The sequence below is a fragment of the Elgaria multicarinata genome, chromosome 11 (genome assembly GCF_023053635.1).
Source record: "Elgaria multicarinata webbii isolate HBS135686 ecotype San Diego chromosome 11, rElgMul1.1.pri, whole genome shotgun sequence".
Classification (NCBI taxonomy): domain Eukaryota; kingdom Metazoa; phylum Chordata; class Lepidosauria; order Squamata; family Anguidae; genus Elgaria; species Elgaria multicarinata.
The window spans coordinates 33597165-33618701 of NC_086181.1; the positions used below are offsets into that span (position 1 = coordinate 33597165).

General features: G+C 47.6%; 1 protein-coding gene across 2 annotated transcripts; it reads right to left on the minus strand.

The window, feature by feature from the left end:
• Positions 1 to 1165: 1165 nt before the first annotated feature.
• On the minus strand, positions 1166 to 20207 carry BICDL2 (BICD family like cargo adaptor 2). 2 transcript variants are annotated; one of them, XM_063137486.1, is made up of 9 exons: positions 19857 to 20207; positions 14776 to 14991; positions 10171 to 10287; positions 7734 to 7880; positions 7073 to 7255; positions 5865 to 6035; positions 5645 to 5775; positions 2879 to 2999; positions 1166 to 1374 (listed from the first exon to the last, which is right to left on the minus strand). In XM_063137486.1, the coding sequence occupies exons 1-9, from the start codon at positions 20166 to 20168 to the stop codon at positions 1198 to 1200; spliced, it is 1575 nt and encodes a 524-aa protein (XP_062993556.1). In that variant the 5' UTR covers positions 20169 to 20207; the 3' UTR covers positions 1166 to 1197. The 2 variants fall into 2 exon arrangements, with proteins under 2 accessions (XP_062993556.1, XP_062993555.1); XM_063137485.1 differs by having other exon boundaries at positions 5865 to 6038.
• Positions 20208 to 21537: the final 1330 nt, after the last annotated feature.

Below are 21537 nucleotides of genomic sequence, written 5' to 3' on the forward strand. Positions count from 1 at the left end.
AGGGACATTCCGGGGCGGACGGCGACTGCTGATTGGCCGCCGGAAGCTGGGCAGGGGGCAGGCTCAAATACCCGGATGGTCGCCGGCAAACCCTGCACTCCCTCCTGCCATGGGGGATTTCCTGCCCCCAACTCACAGGAGAAACCACAGGGTTTTCTCTAAAGCCGCGCCATGAAGGCCATGTCCAGTTCAGAGTCCCAGGCTTGAAGACAGAAATGCTATAAAGCCAGACTCCTATCTACACATTACACTTGTAGGGCGCTTGTGTATTGAAGTACAACTGCGGCTACCTGGGGTAGCCCCACACCCACAAATGTCTATCAAACAGGGGCAGAGCCCTCCAAATGGTTTGGCCTGCAACACCTATCCTCTCTTACCATTGGCGATGCTGGCTATGGCGGATGGGAATTGCAGGCCAAAACGTCTGGAGAGCCACAAGTTGCCCACCCCTGCTGTAAAGGAGCTCCCTTTGCCTATTCCTGACACCACATGGCCAAGCTAGCCCCACCTCCAACATTAACATGTGGGATGTGGAAGGAACCCCTACACCACCCTTCCCCAACGCCTTACAGGTGTTTTGGACTTCAACTCCTAACAGCCCCAGCAAGGATGGCCAATGGGCAGGAATGCGTGAAGTCAGTGGAGGCTGGTGGCTGCAATGTCAGCGGGGCGGTAAATCTGCTCTGGGTTTCAGTCAAAACCAGTCAGAACTTTTAAGGAGCTCTCCAAGGTGCGGAAGCACCTTGGAGAGCTCCTTGAAAGTTCTGACTGGTTTTGACTGAAACTCAGAGCGGATTTACCACCCCGCTGACGTCGGAGCCACCAGCCTCCACTGCTTAGAGTTGTAGTCCACAACATGGGGGGGGGCACCAGTTTGGGGAAATTTGCCCCACGCCATGTGACACATTCCTTCTCAAATGTCCATGACCAAGGATGTCAGGGGCATGGCTAGCCTGCATACGCGACATAGCCCCACCACTGTTTCCTTGAATACAGCTCTAGCGTGACTAAAAGATGGAGCACGAGAGCCAATGCCTTCGGCCTAGATTGAGTTGACAGGCTGCTAAAAGACGCTGGACCCGTTTCAGCGCCTGTCGCGTGTCTCTGCTACGTCTCCCGTCATTTGCCTGGCCCTGGGGTTTTGCATGCCCTCCACCACGGCTCTTTCTAGAAGCTTCCCCCACGCCTCCTGGCTTTTTAGCTTTTCCGGAAGAGCGAGAAGAAGCCCGTGGCCTTGTGAGTGATGGTGCCGCGCCGAAAGACAGGAGGGTTCTTGCCTTGTGTGGGGGTCTTAGGCGGCAAAGTGATGGGATGCGTCTGCTCTTGTTGTTGCTTCTGGAGTAGCTGCTGGTGGATTATATACTGAATATCATCCTGTGTGGCAGAGAGAAAAGGGAATATTAAGCACTGACAGAAATGGAACACAGGAATTCTGGAAGACGTCCCCTCTTCATTGTCTCTAGAGCTGAGTGCGAAGTTCTATGCAGACCTTTATTCAGCTTGAAAGTAAGGGTTCATGGGAGGGAGGTGAAATATTTCACAAGTCCCACCCATGTTTTTCACTGCTCCCTCTTTCGTGGTCTGACTACTGGCAGTGATCGCGCTCCTGGGAGCCTTGGCTGCTGGTGGGTATCATTTTTTGCTTTGTTATTAATTTGCAAGGCTTCAGAGGGCAGGAAGCAGTGCCCTTGCTCTGATTTGGCTTCATTGATAATGCCACATCAAAACCTGTCATCATCGATAAAGCCAAATCAGAGCAAGGGCTTTGCTTCCTGCCCTCACTCTCAAGCCCCATGGGTAAAAAAAAAAAAGGAAAGAAAAAAAGAATGGTGCCTACCAGCAACCGGGGTCACAATTGCCAAAGCTGTTAAGTTCATTCCACACTTTACTCCTGCTTGTGTTCACACCCACCCCACATCACTAAAATGCCCCCTCAACTTCGCATACTATGAACAGGGTGGAAGAAATCGGGAGGGGGTATTTCAGCTGCGCACTGATTTTCTCCTCTGTATTGCTCATTTTTGAGGTTGATTCTTTTGCGTTTTCCTTCTCTCCTCTCTGATTATTTCTTCCCTGTTCTTTTCACTCATTCCTAGCACCCTTTCTCTCCTCTTTTCCTTTGTTGTCAGCCTGTCTTTAGTAAACCCTTGCTGTTGTGTTTGCCACCCCCCCACCCCCCGGTTCTTGGTCTTCCCCTGTCAGCTGCCCGTCATGGTCTCCTTTCTCTTTTAGGTCGCTGTTCAGAACTGGAATGAGTCCATAAAGCAAACTTGGAACAAATCGTGAATGCAGTGAAAGTCTCAAAAAATTCTCACGCTCGTTTCAGCTGTGTCACTGCATGGATCTGGAATTTATTAAACATCGCAGAAGCCAAAGCTACGTCCTACTGGTAATTTGGGATTTAAAAAATTTGGCTTTCATTAGTATTGGAGGTTTTCTGGCTCATGGTTTGTTCCAGCCTATTTGCAGCACACGAACTAGCAGGGCCTGCCCAAGACATTTTGCTGCCTGAGGTAAAGGACAGGATGGCACTCTCCCCCATTCCACATACAGAAGCTGACTGGACTGCCAGTTGAATTTTATATCTTCCACCACACCTGAGGTCAGCAGGCCAAGTTTAGGGGATGAGGGCAGGCTGTGTGTCACACCCAGGTCTGTCCTCTGACAAGAGGGGAACAGCTGAAGAGTTCAGAAGGAAAAGCCAAGGGAGTGCCTCAGCTTCTGCCCACCCCTCCTGCATGTGCCGCCAGAGGCAGTTTCCTCACTCTGCCTCACGTTAGGGCTGGCCCTGCTACTAGAGGGAGAACTGGCAAGTTTAAAGGTTCTGGATTCAATCCCAGGGAATGTTTTTCAACCTTTCTGATGGCTTCTTACTCACTTGCCAAGCTTCCAGCTCCTGGGAAAGTGCCATCTTCTGGCGTATGACGCGTAATAACTGCTGGCTCAATGAATCCCGTTCCAGAGAGACTTTGGCCATTTCCAGTTCTATCTCGCTTTTCCTAGTAAGGGAGAGAGCAGACACAAAGGTAAGTAATACAGTTATTTATGTGAAGGCTGTTATGGATTCGTTTACATGCTGTTCCCATCCTGATCTGAAGATGTCACATTTCTACGGTTTAAAAGTGAGCGCCCCCACCACACCCCATATACTGTACGCAGGGAATCTATAGGGTTCTTCAGGAGCTCATTTATGGCTCCCAGGTGGATTTTCCTGAAGTCAATTTGCTCACCATTTCCAATCTCCCTTGAAAACATGAAACTGAAAGGGGATGCTAGGAGTGCTCTAGGAACCGCCCAGGGAGCTTTGGCTATTGGACGATATAAAAATACAATAAATAAATAAATAGGACAGACGTGGGCAAAAAATAGATTTCCAGATGTTTGGGACTTCAACTCCCAGCATTCCTGGCTATTGGCCATGCTGCCAGAGGCTTCTGGGAGCTAACATCCAAAACATCTGGAGATCTACCTCCTGCCCACCCCTGTTCTAGAGTGGACTCTCAATTTTTCTGAGCAACAGAAAGCCCTAGCAGGCTGGGCCAAGACCTGTCACGAGTTCAATGTAGCAGTATAGGACACCTCCCAGAATCCTCTCTGATATGTAGGGATTCCTTGGCAGACATGTAAGGGTTCCACTGCAGACAACTCATTAAAAGAAAGGGTTCCCTGGAGCTACCCCGTCTGGTTTAAAAGAGTGCCAAAGAGAACCGCCTACAGCTCTCAAACTATTAGGATAATTTTAGTTAATTGCCTGCCTTTGATGTTATTATTTAACCCAGAGGCGTAAACATTACAGCCCTTTAAACAATGGGAGGTATTTTGAGGGTATTTAATGAAAGCAGCAGATCTGCTCAGACTGAATAACCCTGACAAACCGATAAGCAGTCCTTGAATTACAGGCTGGAGGGTGGGGGCAAAGGGTGTCCATCTCCCTCCCCTTTTGTGACTGCCCCTTTAGCTGCTATTTTTAGAAGAGGTCAGGGAGGGGGAATGATTTGACTAAAATTGGAGGGACTCAGGGATTGGTGGTTGTGGATTTCATCTAGGGCTCCTCCTCCCTTTCTCCCCAGTGATACAAGGACTGATGAGAGAGGAAGCCATCACGAATAAGGAGATGCAGTGGAAGGAGACTTGACAGCTGAGACTGTGGCTCCAGCAGCCCTTTGGTGGAGCAAAGTACAGTGCATAAGAACATAGGAAGGGCTGTGCTGCATGAGGCTGAAGGCCTCTCTTGTCCGGCAGTTTGTTCCCACAGTGGCCAACCCAGTGGAGGCTGGTGGCTCCGATATCAGTGGGGTGAGAAATCTGCTCCAGGTTTATTATTTATTTATTTATATAGCACCATCAATGTACACAGTGATGTACATAGTAAAACAATCAAAAAGCAGCACCCTGCCACAGGTTTCAATCAGAACCAGTCAGACATCTAAAGAAGCTATCCAAGGTTTTTTTTTAGAGCAGGGGAAATAATAATAATAATAATAATAAAAATAATAATTATTATTATTATATTTATTTGTATCCTGCCTTTTGCAGGATACAAATAAAGGCGGCCTTACAAAATTTAAAACATACATTTTAAACCTAGGAAAAGAAATGTATAAAAAAAATTAAAAATTAAAACATAAACGTTTTAAATACACAACAATATTACAAGTGCTTAACATAGATGGAGGACCAGATTATTCTCCAAAGGCCTGCTGGAACAAACAAGTTTTTGCCTGCTTCTGAAAGCCCATCAAGGAGGGAGCCAGTCTAGCTTCCCCGGGAAGAGAGTTCCAAAGCACTGGAGCAGCCACCGAGAAGGCCCTCTCCCATGTTCCCACCAAGCACGCCTGAGAAGATATTGGAGCTGAAAGAAGGGCTTCTCCAGAAAATCTCAAAGCACGGGCAGGCTCATAAGGGGGAATGCGGTCTTTCAGATAACCTGGACCCGAGCCATATAGTATTAAAATGCAGTATTTAATTTTGAAAGAGAAAGAAAGTGTGATTTCCTCTTGTGTATTTGCACTATTCTGCTACCCCACACTGCCACCTAGGGATTGTGTAATGGAAAAGCAGGAAAGCAAATGCTGCTCATGTAGTGTTCAGATCCCAATTCCGTGACAAAACCAAAAGTAGATGCAGAGAATTAAGAGCCTCGTGTAGAAAAGCTCCCAATCATTGGATTATATCCAATATGAGTCTTACTTAAAGTAGACCCATTGAAATGAATGGAATTGAAGTTAGAGAAACACTGGATACAACCCTTTAGATTTCACACTAGGATGTATATGGGGGATTAATATGTAATGTACGAAGATATGCATAAATGGTGGGCTGGACAGTCTGTAATGGACATATTGTTCTTTTCTGTTGTTTTGCCTGTTTGCCTATTATAGAGATTTTATTATATTAAGCGGTATAAAAGCATTGCACATAAATAAATAAATATTGCAGCCTCCCTGAATCTGTTGCCGTTGACATATGTTGGACTGCAACTCCCACGGCATGCTGGCTGGGAATGGTGGGAGTTGTAGTACAACACAATCTGCAAGGCACCAGATTGGGGAATGCTGGGGGCTATTTTGTAATTGTTATTGACGTGTGCGTGTGTGCGTGCTTTGAAGATAATATGTTTTAAAAGAATATGGGGTCAGCTCACTTTATGATAGCCTCATCCCGATCTCCTATGGCGAATTTCAAGGCTTCATCCCGGTTGCTCTCTTGATACAGACGCCTCTGGTTCTCTATCTCAGCCTTCAGGTGGCAGAGTTCCACATACTGCAAAGTAATCTAGAAATAGGAAGAAGAGCTTTTTAAAAAAAGATCGTGGCCACGCCACCACGCAGCACCCTCTGGTGGGGAAGCACAGCACACGCTACCTGATCCTGGAGTCTCACGATCTCCGTTTCTTTCTGCCTCAGTATATCTTGCTCCAGGTGACTCAAGGCCGAAACCTTTCTGGCATATTCAGCTTCCTCCTCCTCCGATCTTCGCAAGGGGTTCTTTGGAGCCATGGGGATGGGACAGGTCTTGCAGGCACCACTGGTCATCTGCTAAAATAGACAAACAGGACATAAGTTATCCAGGGACCTTAGATGCAGCTGACTGGGGTGGGACACAGCAGCATTTTTTTCCAGGATAGTTTCTCTCCAATTGCCAGGGACAGATTTTCGTGGGGATCCTTCCTAAACCACTAGTGCCGTCTAAGCAGACCAGTCCCATTAAGTTGCAATCCTGTGTCCGCTTACCTGGGAGGAAAGTCACACTGAACATAAAGGGATTTGCTTATGAATAAACATGCATAGCATTACGCTGCAAGAGAGCTTAGCTACAGCACCAAATTATTACAAAATACAGAGTTTTTGCACACATTCAGAATCTAGAAAACGTCAGGAATTCAACTGCTTAATAAACGTTGGACATTTTCAGGCTTCACTTTGGATTTTTTTAAAATATATATTTATATATTTAAGTTCCTTGATCAATTCAAAGGAACTAATATTTAATGAGCTGATTCAGCCACCAAATGTGTTTACATATTGGTTGGGTTTTAAGCTTTTAATTTTTAGGCTTCGTCTCAAATCTTTATAGCAGCAGTCTTCTATAACATGGTCCCCTCCAAGTGTGCTGGACATCACCAGCCATACAGGCTGGGGATGATGGGGATTGTGGTCCAACCTATCTGGAGGGAAACCATGTTGGAGAAGGTCGGTTTACAATAACGAGGTACATTTTTACATTGCTTTTTTCCCTAAATCCAACAGCACCAGTAACCAGGAATTGGGGGGATCAGCATTGGAGAATAACATTTCTGCTTAAATTTAAATCCCCCTGCCCCAAATCTGTATTGTTGTATTAAAATTTCTACAAACTAGATAAGAAAATAGCAGATTTCAGACTTTCGAAATGGATATGTCCTTGAATTTGCACAAAGTTTGAGAAGGATTGGTGGTGAATCAGACAAACGTAATAGCCTACATTTCCCAAATAGTCACATAGATAGCCTTCTTCTTTGGCCATTGGGAAATTTCCCTATAATGCAAACAGGTGAACCCAAAGTCCCACCTGCTTCATCCATCTCCCGTACCTTAGGTGCCTGTCCAGGTGCTCCAGGAGCATCCTCCAAGCTACTTTCGATCTCAGACTGGATGGAGTTCACTGAGGTATCTAAGTCATGCAGACGGATCTCTTCCTTCATCTCCTTGACTTGATGCTGGAGACGACGGTTGGAGGCCCGGAGCTCGTCTGCTTCCACTCCTACCTGTCGCATCTTGAGATGAGAAACAAGCAGTGGGTGTGAAGAATGGAAATTGCTTGTGGTGAACAGTTCCTCCATGAGGTAAAGCTACCCTCGATGACTCCTCCTTCCTCATTCTTTGTATAAACAAGCCCCCCCACACCTCATTTTTCGGTTTTTAATTAAATATTTGTCACCCACCTCTTCCATCTTAACCCTTGAACCTCAACACTAACAGGCTGTGCTGAGGGAGATGAGGGGGGAAATGGGGCCATTCCACCAACCCTGCTGAAAGATGTAACTTTTTCCTCTTCCCTCCCCATTCCTTTTTCCTTGTGTGTCACGTTTTTTTAGATTGTAAGCCTGCAAGCAAGGACTGTCTTGTTTTACTGATAATATAAGTTGCTCCGAGAGCCTTTTAGGTTGAGGAGCAGGATTAAAATCCTTTAAATAAATAAATACAAGCTATCAATCCTCCCCAACGTATTATTTATGTAATGCGAGCATATACCCGCAGCTCCTTTTCATGACTCTCTTTGCGGAGTAGGAGGAGGTTATCGTGCAGCGTGTCCACCAGTGCCTGGACAGATTCATTCTCTTCCCGAAGTTGGTGAGTCTGTTTCTCCAGATCTTGGTTCCGCTCTTGTAACATAAGATTCTGGGGAAGGTGTGCGTAAAACAACATTAGTCGACATCTATCTTAATTCTGGGACCTTGTCCAGACAGCCCCAACCCGCTAAACAGATTCGAGGATACCAATATGACTCAAGTCCACTTGTGTGAATGAAAGGATGATAGTTTATTGATGGAAAATGGATGCAGATATTAAAAACAAAGTAAGCTTAGACATCCCTTCGCTCTCAGTTCTGTGACTCTAGTTCCCCCCAAAAGCGATGGACGCCTTCCCTGGGCTGGTTATGTGAGCAGGTGGGATGCCTTCCCCCTCTCAGAGGAGAAAAGATAGCAGATCAGTCTGCTCAGAATGTTATAAAGCAAGTCTCAATGGGCCTATTCAGACGATACTTCAGGATCTGCGGTTAGCGAAACTGTGGTTCTCTGGGGATGGCACTAACCACAAGCCGTACTGTCGCACACAACACTTTAAGCCATGGTTAGAGCCACTAACCCTGCTGCAGATGGTCCGACTGGGGTTAGCGAGTGAGCAGGATTAAGCAAAACGCATCGCAAAAGCCACCTTAAACCCTGCTGCTTAATCAAAAGCCTTAACCAGCCAGGTTTAAGGTGTCTTCTGAACAGGCCCACTGAGTTAGAAAACTGTAAGAAAGTCACTCACTGCCCCCTCCCTCATTACCAAAGCCTTTTTTTTTTGGCAGCAAAGGAAGTTTCTCACAACATAGGAAAAAGAACCTTAGCAACTAGAAGCTACAAACCACACAGCTACTGTGCATTGTTAACTTCAGTTATTTGGAGCAAAAAGGTTTGAGAACCAACTCCAAAATCACAAGAAATTGCCAACTGCTCTAACAAATTAGCATACTTGTGCTACTATATACTGCATATGACTGTGTAAATTCACACCTGACCCCTTGGCATTTTTCTGGAACCAAATCCAATACAACATCCCATCCGAGCAAGGTCCCATAACTTCCTATTTCCTATTCAGCAGCCAGCAGGGCACCTGGGTTGAGACTGTAGCCTCCTGGAGGGCCCACATCCTAGCACTTTCTTGCCTGAAGCAGAAGATCTAAAATATTTATTTATTTATTGCATTTATATCCTGCCTTTTTTCCTCCATAAAGAACCCAAGGCGGTGTACATAATCCTCCTCCTCTCCATTTTATCCTCACAACAACAACTTTGTGAGGTAGGTTAGGCTGAGAGTCTGTGATTGGCCCAAATTCACCCAGTGGGTTTCCATGGCTGAGTGGGGACTAGAACCCGGATCTCCTGACTCCCAGTCCGACACTTGAGCCGCTACACCACACTGGCTCTCAATATTACCCCCTGCTGGCCCCCTGTGAGATAATTAGCCATTTGCTGTCCCCTTATGGCAGCCTTGCCCAACCTGGTCCGCTCTAAATTTGTTGGAGTGCAACTCCCATCATCCCCACCCAACATGGCCATTGCTTCAGGTAGCAGATGCTGGGGGGAGGTGAGGCCAGCAGCATCAATTCCCCCCACCAGTCCTGGGCCTCTCCAACCAGGGCTGCTGAGTCCAACACATCTGGAGGAGACCAAGTTGGCGAGAAACACCTGCCCTAAAGTAGTCTCCTCCCCTCAGGTGTGGTGTTGGTCACTGTCCCATTGCCAGTGTCGAAGTAAAATTTAACTGCAGGTCAAGTCCGTGCCTCTAGGTGGGATTGGGATGGGGTGTGTGTGTGCAGGAGTGGTGCCATCTTGTCCTTTGCCTCAGGCAGCAAAATGTCACCGGGGGGGCCAGCCCTGGTGCGAAGGGGGCTATAAAGACAACCATCTCCGACTATATGTTCTTTCCTCAGCTCTCAGAGACCGGCCAGCCCTTACACGACAACAAGGCTGTGTGAAAGCGAAGAGGGCTTCCATGAATAACAAGCCCTAACATCGCTTCAGCAATCAAGGGCTGAGAATTGGCCACCATGTTACACCAGCTAGATTAGGAGGCAGAGCCCCCTAGTGGGGTGGAGGAGGTAATGCCACGTTTTTAATTATTTATTTCTGTAGATTATGTTTATATCCTACCTTTTTTCCCTCTTGCAAGGAACCCAAGGCAACACACGTGGTCCTCCCCATCCTCACAACAACCCTGTGGGGTAGGCTAGACTGAGAGTCAGTGACTGGCCCAAACTCACCCACTGGGCTTCATGGCCTGAGTGGAGACTAGAACCCGGACCCCCGAGCCCCAGTCCAACACTCTAACCACTACATCACACAAACTCTCCCTTTCTTCCTCATCTGGCCTCCCCCAGTGTCAGGAGGAGCAGCAGCAGAGGGAAAGGCTCCTTCCTCACCTCAGCTTGCAGGCTCTGTGTCCGGGCGGCGTGTTCAGTGCTGCTAAGGGTCAGGCTCCGATGCTCCCCGCGCAACGAGCTCAATTCTTCCCGTAGGCGCTGCTCCAACTGAGTGACCTGTGGGGTTGGAGGGGTAGGGGGCAGACGTTAGGCTTTGGCAATAGCCAGGCATCAGCCTCCTTTCAAGACTAGATCGCTTCCCTGGGCGCTGCAAAGTGCAATGAGCCTCTGAGCATGTGTAGATGTTTACTCCTAAATATTCAATCTGACCCAGGGCTGATGCGAGAAACAAGGGACAGTGGAGGCTGGTGCCTGTGATGTCAGTGGGGACTTTGAAGCTGGTTTGGGTTTCAGTCAGGACTGTAACAGAGCTATCTAAGCAGATGGACCTATTGTGTGGGTAAGGTTCAGCACCTTGGTTAGTTCTTTTACCCCCACCCCCACCCTTGGCTCCACCAGCCACCAAAATGTGTGTGAAGTTTTCCCCCATTCTGAAATGCCTCGCCTTAATCTTAGGTGTTCTCTAAACAAGCTATTTATAGCACGCTCGTTTCTGATTGCTCACGGAAGTTTCTGGGTCAATTTAACGATGCTGTAATCAAACAGAAGGTCTCCCATAGTTCTCCCCCTACAAACACACCCTTATTCCATTTTAAAATACATCACAGATAAGCTGGGGTGAGGTGAGGTGGGGGGGGGGAACCTAACGGCATGAAATCAGCAGTGTGTAAAGCTGGTATTGCGCTATGAACCAGGAAGGACTTTGAATGGAGGGAGAAGAGGGTAAAAGGCCTCCCTGCAACAAAGAGAGGTAGATCCGATTCCCATGTGTCTACTCAGAAGTAAGTCCCATTGCGTTCAATGGGGCTTACTCCCAAGTAAGTGTGACGAGGGTTGTAAATTTACAGCAAAATCTTACTTCTATTCAGAAGTAAAGTCCTGGCTTTCCTGGGGGCTGTGAGGAAACAGACAACACGAACTCCCCCTGCCTTTGCACTCATGACAGGTAGGGAAGGACGGAGGTGCTCCCTTGATCCAACTGTGTCTGCCATTTAAAGGAGCCCTGGAAACAGAGCAGTATTTTCCTTCACCCCTCTCCTCCTGTGTAATCCAATTCGTAGCAATCCCGCCAAAGAAACAGGAAGCACAACAGCGCTGGATAAACAACGGGATTTCCCTTTATGTAGAGAAGCTCTTAATTACTGACAGTAAGAGCTTAAAGTTAAATATGGTGGTGTTTTGCCCACCCCACCCCACCCCGTCCCTGCCCCAAGCTTCTCTGAAATTAAATTCAGCCCTTGGGTTGAAAGAAGTTCTTCACCTCTGGTATACAGCAGCATGAGGGGACAGGGCACCACTGAGCATATGCAAAGTGCTTTTTCTTAAACATTGAACAACCAGACTCAGTACACAAGCTTCTGAAACTGAGAAGCACATTTCTAAATGGATGGGAGAACTGGCAGTTTGGGGGGATTTTGTGTAGGGGTTGGAACCCACACTTTTCTTGACCCCCCCCCCTTTCTTATTATTATCAGGTGCTGACATGGGGGTCTCTTCATTTCAATTTTGTACCAAGGCCCCAGGCTTCTCCAATCTGTGGGCTATATTTTTCCTTCCCCAAATAGACTGAGAACTAGAAACCTGGACTTTATAAAGGAAAATAAATGCTCAAAGTTGAACAAACATATTTTATTATACTCCTTTTCTGATACATTGTTAGCTCCCTTGGATGCCAACAATGGCAGAATGGAGGCATTTTTTTAAAAAAAATCTATTAGATTTGCTGACTGTGTACCAATTCGTAGAACAACTGAATCATCAGTTTTTACACAGAAGGGGAGGGAAATCATATCTCATTATCCAGTTGCACAGAAGCAGAGTCATAGGAACGAAAAATCTAGCGAAGACGGAGGACATCTCTTTAAGGAGTTTTCCCAGCAACTTTTAAATGCTGAATCTGTATTTATTATATAGCCCATGTCTGTTGCACTTTACAACATATGGAGCACTTTATAGGACTTATCTCATTTATTTGACTTTGTTATCACTGCCTGCCTGTGCCTAGTTTCTGGGAACCTGCCAGTCTGGTCGGATGACAAGAACAGAGAGTATGATCTCAACTTCATGGCTTTGGGCTCAGATGAATTCCTTGTTTTATACTGGAACTTCTAGCATGGCACACCCCCATCCATCCTGCTTTTGTGGGTGGCAATGAACTAGTCTTTGCATGGTGATAAGGAAGCTGCCGTTTAAGGAAACAGAACCATCGTTCCATCTAGTAATGCCCAGACTGGATGACAGGGGTCTTTCACAGCCCTACCTGGAGATGCTGTGGAAGAAACCAGGTACCTTCCACATGCAAAGCAGGTGCTTTACCACTGAGCTACAACCTTCCCTTATCATAAACATGATAATAAGTGGGGCGGTGTCCATTCTGCCACACACATGCACACACTGTTCCAGAAATAAATTATGTAAATGTTGATTCATTCCTCTACTTGATTTCTCTATTTCCTTTTGTATACAAGCACTGGAGCATTGCTGTTGCTTAAAAAAACACATTTAGGCCTTGTTTTGTAAGAAAAGGAAAAGGCAGTAAACAAAGGAGATAACTTTGAAGTGTTACCTCCCCCTCCCATCAAGGTTAGAGAGTCTCACCTATTCTACTTAAAGCTGAAATAAATCAGGGGCGGGGGGAGTGCAGTCCTCCAGGTTTCCTCCTCCAGGGAAGGTTCAGAAGGCAGTAACAAGGAAGGTCTTTCTCGGTGATGGCCCCCCAATCATTGGAAAGATGTCCCCAACAAGGCCCAACTGATGCCAACACTGTTATCTTTTTGGCGCCAGGTTAAGACCTTCCTCTCCTGTCAAGCATTCGGCAGCATACAATGAGGTTTTTATCAGGTCCTGGATTTTTCTGATTGTTGATGGTTTAAAAGTGTTTTAGCTATATGTGTGCTTCTGTGTATGCTGTCTGTTTATTTGGTTGTATGGAAATGGTTTTTATAATGTAGTTTTAAGGTGTTAATATTTATAAATCACCTAGAGTGCTTCAGCTATTGGACGGTATAGAAGTGCAATAAATGAAGACAAAAAAATGAATGAATGTGGTACCTACATGGTCCATGCCAGTTGCTGGGATACATGAGTGGGAGGCTGCTATTGCTCCCATGTCCTGCTCATGAGCTTCCCATAAGGCATCTGGTTGGGCACTCTGAGAATAGAATGCTAGACTAGAAAGGCCTTTAGTCTGAATTAGCATGGCCTTTCCTATGTTCTTATGTTCTCAAGCAAGTCATCCCCCTATTCATTTTGCCAGCGCTCAACCTTCCCAATTTTGAATGCTGTTGGATATAGGGTTTTTATTATGTTTGTGGATGTGGATGGGTGTGGATGTGGCAGGCAGGCGGGATGAAATGAAGGTTTATGGAACCAGTCGATGTGATACATCGTTGTACAATTTACACGATTTAGATGTGTACAAAAGTATCCCTGAAATCAAATTCCAGGAATGTTAAAATGTTTGAAATTCAATTATTTTTAATTTTTCCATGGCACAAAAAGAAAGAAAGAAAGAAAGAAAGAAACCCTCTCTGCACGTAGAAATTAAGCGCATCAAGGAGAAATCTAGGCCAGGTCACTCCTTCCTTAAAGGCTAGCTTTCTGCAGGAAGGGAGTGTTTATTTTGAGTGAACGTCCAATCAGATGTTTATTTTGAGTGAGCATCCAATCAGGCAATTCCCCCACCTGCATTCTGAAGCTATACAACCCCAATGAGGCTTGTGTCCCTGTCTTTTTCTGACTGCAGTGATCCACCCTCCCTAAACAGCCGCCCCCGCCCTGCCCGCAGTTCATTCTCAGGGCCACTCCATGCTAAGACATGTTCTAGGCCTTTTGGTGTATAAATGTTGCTTCCTACTCCCACTAACAATCGCATATAGAGCCAAGCCTGCAGAAATTGCAGCCATAAATTTGGACCGGTGCCCTCTTATGCAAGCAAGCCATGGCAGCGAGAGCAACGGTCAACTTCACCCCTTCGTCAATTCGACAGGTGAGGTTTTTGAGGGCCCCTGGACCATAAACCCTCAATGCCTCCCCCTCGGCGAGCCTGTCTTCTCCACCACCATTGTCACCTGCTGCTCTAACTCCTCATCCTCTCTTTCATCTTTGCTAGCAGTTGGCTGTTTCACCGTCAGAGAGCCAGTGAGCCAGTCGGCTGTGTGGCATCTGCTGTTTCTCCTTCTCAACAGCCAAAGCAAGAAGCAGGTGGACAAACATGTTGCAAGGGAGAAAGAAGGAGCAACTCCAGAGGGTTGCTATCAGTGGGCCTCTACTGGGATGTGAGCCCCTGGCAGGTGTTAAACCACGCCCCATATGGACGCCGGGCCAGGTTACAGCGCTTCCCGGCATGGTGATGCCATTGCAGAGGACTTCAATAATAAATAAATAAATAAAACTTCACTGGTTGAATTGCTGCCTGTGCTGCAGCTGGTCAAAGGCACAGGCTGCCAAAACTGGAAAAGGGACTGAAGCTGCACTTCGTAACCTCTTGGCCTCATTGACTCAACTCGGGTTCAAATCCCACTAGCCAAATTTCCCCCACCTCACCTGACTTAGCTGCTCCACCAAGCGCTGGTTCTGCTCCGAAAGGTCCAGGACAGCCTGGGAGCTTTCCCGGCTCGTGTCCTGCTGTTCCAGACGTTGCTGCCCCAGCCGGGCTCGAGCAGCCATCAAGTCGGCCTCCAGCTCCGCCACGCGGGTTTCGAACTCGGCCCGTCCTGATTCAAGATGCCGACGGAGTTCGTGCTTCTCTTGTTCGAGTTGCTAAGGGAGTCAGGGCGAGAATAGTCAGAGCCAGATAAGCGGAAGCGGTCAAGAGAACGAGCTGTGAGCCAGGGTGTCCTGGGTTCAAATCCCACTTCAGGTCAGATTTCATTAATTTAAGTGAGCTATCATCCCTTAATTCCCCCCACCCCAATTCTCCAATATCGGCCTTTCTCATAGGATGGCGGCAAGGCCTAATGAGAGAATGTGTGTAAAGCAGCCTTCCCTAGCCTGGTGTCCTCTAGATGTTTTGGACTACAATTCCCAGGATTCCTGACCATTGACCATGCTAGCTGGGGCTGATGGGAGTTGAAGTCCAGAACATGTGGAAGTCAGCTGGTTGGGGAAGGTGGATGTAAAGTGACAAAGTGCAGTCCTATGCATGTTTAGACAGAAAAAAGGCCTACAACTCCCTTGGCTAGCTGGGGCATGCTGGGACTTGTAGTACTTCTTTTCTGTCTAAACATGCATAGGACTGCACCCATAATTGTTCCAGGAAAATGTTACACAAGTACTAAATTTTATTCTTACGATCCTATTCCTACCAAGGACACCCAGGTGTACCCCATTCATTTTTTCTTCTCAGTGCTAGTCTTATGAGTTCTTACAAACTGGTACCTTTTGAAACTCCTGATTCAGCTGGTAAATTTTCAGCATGAACACATTTGCTTTTGTAACATCCACATGCAAATACACTTGAACACCCACCTGCCATACCCCAAAGTATGCGTATTGTGCAAAAAAATTATTATCACTATTATATCGTCTCTTACATGTTATTTTCCTGGTGATCCAAAATCTTACATTGAATTTTCCCTCCAGTATGTGAAAGCTAGCCATGATGAGTATCACCCTGCAGTCATACATACTCACAGGTAACACAGTAAAATCAAAATCACAGGTGGGCAAGAGTAGCCATATGGGAAGGAGGACAGAGCTCCTGTACCTTCAACAGCTGTATAGAAAAAGGAATTTCAGCAGGTGTCCTTTGTATGCATACAGCAGCTGGTGAAACTCCCTCTTCTTCACAACAGTGAAAGCTGCAAGAGCTATACTAGAGTGACCAGATAAAACAGAGGGCAGGGCTCCTGTAGCTTTAACTGTAGTGATGAAGTGGGAATTTCACCAGGTGCTGCATGCATACCAATAACACCTGCTGAGATTCCCTTTTCTATACAACTGTTAAAAACACAGGAGCCCTGTCCTCTTTTCCATATGGTCACCCTACAAGAGATGGGCCCTCGTCTTCCCCTGGTACAGCCCCCCTGCCCTCTATAGCAGTGGTTCCCAATTTGCTAAGTACTGCGGACCCCTTGTTTTTCAAATGCCAAGCCATGGACCCCCTACTTTTGAAAATTTTGTTATCTCTATGGTAGTTACCTGTGCGAAGCAATTTTTTGGAGAAAATAAGGGGTAGCCCCTAATAAGCAAAGGATTTTAGGTATACTAAAAAACAGACCACAAAATTTGTGATATTACCACGCAAAAATGACGATTTAGTTAGGAATATAAAGACGAATTTAATTTTACTAACGTCTAGTTTACAATTGAACAAATTATGACATGTCTAGCAGCTACTAAACCTAAATGTGATGGGAGAAATCATGCCTCTTTTTGTCCCGAGCAATCCCTTCCACATCCGGTTCAATATTTCCTACTTTTAATCTCAAATCTGTATCAATATCGACCTTGTTCTTCATATAACAAAATGTTGAAAATGTTTGTTCACAAAGATATGTGGAACAAAAGGGAACTAGATGTTTCAAAGCTTTTTCACCTAACTTCTTGTAATCAGGAAAAACCTTCACCCAGAATTGGTCCAGTCTATATTCTTTGAAAAATGATTTCAATGAACCATCACAAGTCACGTCAACAAGTGCATCTTGCTCTTCCGCAGATAGAGCTGTTAGTTGTACATCACCACATTCAAAAGGATTCCTTATCCATGAGTTTTCAGGATTAGGTGCAGGGAAGTAATCACTGAAGCTAGTTGCTGAATCATGTAGGTGCTTTCGCACATGACGTCACTGTTAAAGCAAACGGAGCACGGGAGACGGCGTATTTTCTTTTATTAAAATGCGGACCTTGCAGAGTTAATACGTGAATGGTGCCACGGACCCCCTGGGTGGGTTACACGGACCCCCTGGGATGCGCGGACCCCCAATTGGGAACCACTGCTCTATAGCGTTGCTGAAATTCGCAGCGGTGGCAAAAGCATTGCTTGTTTGCTGCCAGTTTTTCAGCAGCCCATCCAAATTGCTGTGAGAGCCTAACGCAGCCAAATCCTGTTTGAAAATAAGCAAGATTTTGACGGTTTTGCCACTGAAAATTGGCGGCAAAACAGTGATGTTTTTGAGTGCCCTGCAGAGAGTGGCTGACGAGGGAGATAGGCGGCAGGGCAAAAATAGCCCCCAGACGCCCCCCAAACTTGCCCACCCCTGATCTAAATAAAGGGGTGCCTATGCTCCTCACACCTTCCTGGAATCCATACCCTCTGACCTCATGAACCCTAGGCCCGTATCCCTGATCATACAATCCCTGGCCAGGATACTTAACAGAGCTTCCATTTCTACTACAGAGCTACGTGGTGGATGGCAGAGCTCATCCAAGGTCACAGGTTCAATCCTCCATGTCTCCAGTTAGGGCTTGGAAGGAATCCTGCTTGAAACCTTGAGGAGCCACTGCCAGTCCGTGTCAACAATACTGGGCTAGATGGACCAAGGGTGTGACAACGCAAGATAAGGCCGCAGCCTGTGTTCGATTTTCAGAGGCAATATATGGCTCAACAGCAGGTGCTGCAACCTTGCAACGGCTTGTGCGAGTCCAGAGAGGCCCTTTGCAGGCTGCTGTTGTAAGCAGAATACTGGTTTAGACACATGCAGCAAGTCAAGGTCGTCCGTACGTTCCTCTGGTACAGATTGTCTAAGCTCAAATTAAACTCCATACAGAGCAGTGGAGGCTGGAGGCTCCGATGTCAGCAGGGCGGTGAATCCGTTCTCCGTTTCAGTCAGAACCCCAGTTATGAAGTTCTGACTGTTTCTGACTGAAGGAAGCAGATGTAATATGTGCATCCAAGCAGCCTTTACTCAGGGGCAATGGAGGTGGGGGGGTCTGCTCCAGTTTTTAGTCAGAGCTTTTAATCTTGAATAGCTCCTTTAAAGTTCTGACTAAAACCTAGAGCAGATTCGTCTGTAGATCCCCATCTTCCAGATCAAGTTAGTCCTGCTTCAGAATTTCCTAGCGAAGGTGCTGTGAACTTCCCCCGTCACGGTGCCCCCAGCGACAGTGAGGACAAATACTGCTGAAAGCGGAAAGTCTCTGGATCAGATTCCACTCAGACACACCTTGGATTCTACTCCGGAACGGGACGCCAGCTCAGGGCGACAGGGCCGCCCATTAATCACGACTCAACAGGCCTGTGAAAAATTGAGCTTCACTTTTCAATGGTTTCATAATTGCAGCGTCTCCCTCGCCTTCCTGGCCTTCAAAAAGGAGCCACGGCCCTCTGGCAGCCAGCCCAGTCCCATTCAGCAGAAAAAATATTTGGGTCTCAGATGGGTACAGGCAATGGGTGAGGTCCTTTGCGGGTGGGTGATTCATATTTGGGCGCTTGCTTTCTCTCACTCCTCTGTTCCATTCGGTCACCCGCTCGCTGTTCTTCCGTCTGTAATTATATCCACTGGGTGAGCAGTTCCACCCCGCCTCTGCAGGGACCTCCTTCGTGCCAAACTGGTTCAGCCAGTTGCCACGGGTATCATGCCCAGAGGTCACCCTTCCGGTGCCAATTTTCGCCCTAGGTCAAGGCCTTGGGGGTTATTCGAGAAGCGAAATGGATTAGAGAGAAAGGTGGCTGAAAACACGAAAGTCCCGAGTTTCTTGGCAAGGGAAGCACTCCGGAGGCACCAGAAAACCCGGGTTTTCCACCAGCAGCACCAATGTCTTTCCAGCAGAGAAGGCACGGTGGCTTCACACGTGGAAAGAAAGAGCGTCCGTGTCAGAAATGGCACGTAGTCACATGTTCATGCAGTGGCAACGTCTGTACCAGGTATGGGAAACGAGTGGCCGTCCAGAGGTCATCAGACTGCAAGGCCTATCATCTCTCACTCTTGGTTATGCCTGATGGGAGCGAGAGTCTGCCAACATTGGGGGGTGGGGCTGCATGTTCCCCACCTTTGTTCTATAAACGTGCGGGATCTCCACCAGTCACCATCCACATAGGGCAGAGCACTTTCAGCCCAAAGCCTGGACTCCATTTTGGGGGAGCTCTTGGGGGTGGCGTTCCAGGGGTGGGTGGTGCCGAAGGTAAAAGGGGGCGTACCCAAAATACCAGCCTATTTGAGCTTAAAGCTCTTGATGCCAGTACCAACCCTTAGGAGAGGCCATTCAGCCTTTCAGAATGGGGGGGGGGGGGACACCACGCCAGGAAATGATTGGCAGTGGGGGGGGGTGGCCTTCTGGGGTGGCCCATATTGGGACTCCAGGCAGTCCAAATTTGGCTTACGGAGCTGAGGTTCTGCACCCCTGACCTAGGGGATTGGCGCTGCGTGGAGGCACGTTTGGTGTAAGCAAAGTGTAATGGGTGAAGCAGAAGAAGCCCGGATCTCCTGAGACTGGGTTGCAGAGGGGAGTTATTACAGTACAGGGCTCTTCTCTACTCTAACGCTTCTTTGGGAAAAGAATGGGGCACAGCAGAGCACGCGAGAAAAGCCAGAACTCCCAGGCTCTTTGGGAGAGGGTTTCCTTTTTATCCGCACAACAACCCTGCGAGGTAGGCCAAGCAGGAAGATCACAGCAGACGCTACCCTTGATGTTAGTTCCAGGGCGACCTCCCCGACCTCCCCCCCACCCCCCACAACGCCTCTCACCTCTTTGGCCTCGGTGTGCTCCTTCGCCAGTTCCTCGTAGCGCCGCTCCAGTTCCTCATTGCGTTCCAGTAGCATCTTTCCCAGCTCGGCTGCCAGTAGCAGGTCCTGCTCTTTCCTCTGCAGCAGCACCTCCAGATCCGCCTCCTCTTCGGGGTCCCCGTCCCCAGCAGCCGCTTCGCCCGCGAAAGACGGCGGACGTTCACCCCCAAAGGGGTAGAACTCGTCCCCCAGAGCGGGCGGAGGGGTCAGGGGGAAAGAGGGCCGGAGGACCTCCTCCTCAGGGTACGTGGAGGAAGCTGTGGTTGTTGCCATGGGGTTTGGGGGGGGGGAGGAGGAGTGGGGAGGGGTGGCAGGCAGCTGGGAGGCCTAGTGGGAAGAGGGGCGCAGCAGGTTAGGCTGGGGAGAAGTTGAGTGCCAGCGTGTCTAAGTTCCCTGGCAGGGCAGTGATTCCCAACGGGTTAAAGGGAGGAGAGAAAGAGAACTGGTAACCAGGACACCGGGGGTTTTCTGTTCCCCGGTGGGAAACGAAGCCTTCTGCAACAGGAGGTGGCAGGTGAGCAGCGCTATCCAGGTAAGAGACACAATCTGAACTCCTGGGATCCAGCGAAAGATGGAGTAAGAAACGGCAAGCTTGCCCAGGACTCCTGAGTCCCCCCCACCTCTTTCTTCTTCTTCTTCTTCTTCTTCTTCTTCTTCTTCTTCTTCTTCTTCTTCTTCTTCTTCTTCTTCTTCTTCTTCTTCTTCTTCTTCTTCCAGTTGAGTTTCGCTGTTTATTTCCCGATTCCTGCCTCCACCCTCCCAGAGGTTGTGACAGGTGAGGCTTTCCACTCTGCTTGCTCCTCCTCCTCTCATTCACGCCCTCACCTGTTGTTCCGATGCCCTCCCCTTCTTACCTCCTGGGAAATTGCTAACAACCCGGTTCTTCCACTGGCTTACGTTCAGAGCCTACAGAGACCTGGCTGAATCCAGGGATGTCCTTGGTCCCCTATTCTCTCCCAATCAGAGGAGGAGGAGGAGAGAGGACTATTTATTCATTTATTTCATACCAATAGCCGAAGCTCTGTGGGTGGGTCACAACAATTCACAAGATAACAAAATGCAGCATAAATTTCAATATACAAAATTTCAAACAGATTAAACAGCTAAAAATAATTTCAATTTTAAAAAAAAACTAGACCTGTTCAGCAGGCTGACATAAAATTGCCATCAAATGACATTAAATGCTTGGGACTAGAGAACAATCTTGACCTGGCGCCAAAAAGATGACATTGTTGGTGTCAGGCAAGTCTCAGTAGGGAGAGTGTTTTGTAATGGGGGCCACCACTAGGAAGACCCCTCATTGCCACCTTCTGAGCTTCCCTTGGCAGTAGCGCTTCTGAGCTTCCCTTGGCGGTAGCACTTGGAGGAAGGCCTTAGATGTCGGTCGTAGTGTCCAGGTAGGTTCAGGGAAGGAGAAGCGTTATATGGTCTGCTTCCAAAATATTCACCTGCCTTGATATACAAAGGTACCTTGTCTAGCCCAGTTGTTTTCTAACTGCTAATGCCAGGGATTGAACCCAGGAACATGTGCCCTGCACCTGAGAGGTGGCCCTTCCCACGTACGTTATCACTGCAATGTAAACAACAGCCCTGAAAGGTAGATCAATGTTATTCACTTCACGTTACAGATTGGAGCCGATGG

Bases quoted from the DNA above. Each gene is read 5' to 3' on its own strand.
- BICDL2 (XM_063137485.1), bottom strand. From the start codon at position 20,168: ATGGCAACAACCACAGCTTCCTCCACGTACCCTGAGGAGGAGGTCCTC. The intron at 7,881-10,170 runs GTGAGGAAGGAG...CACCTTCCCCAG, and splicing joins CACAGAGCCTGCAAGCTGAG to AATCTTATGTTACAAGAGCG. The intron at 6,039-7,072 runs GTACGGGAGATG...TGTCTATTTTAG, and splicing joins CACCTGGACAGGCACCTAAG to CAGATGACCAGTGGTGCCTG.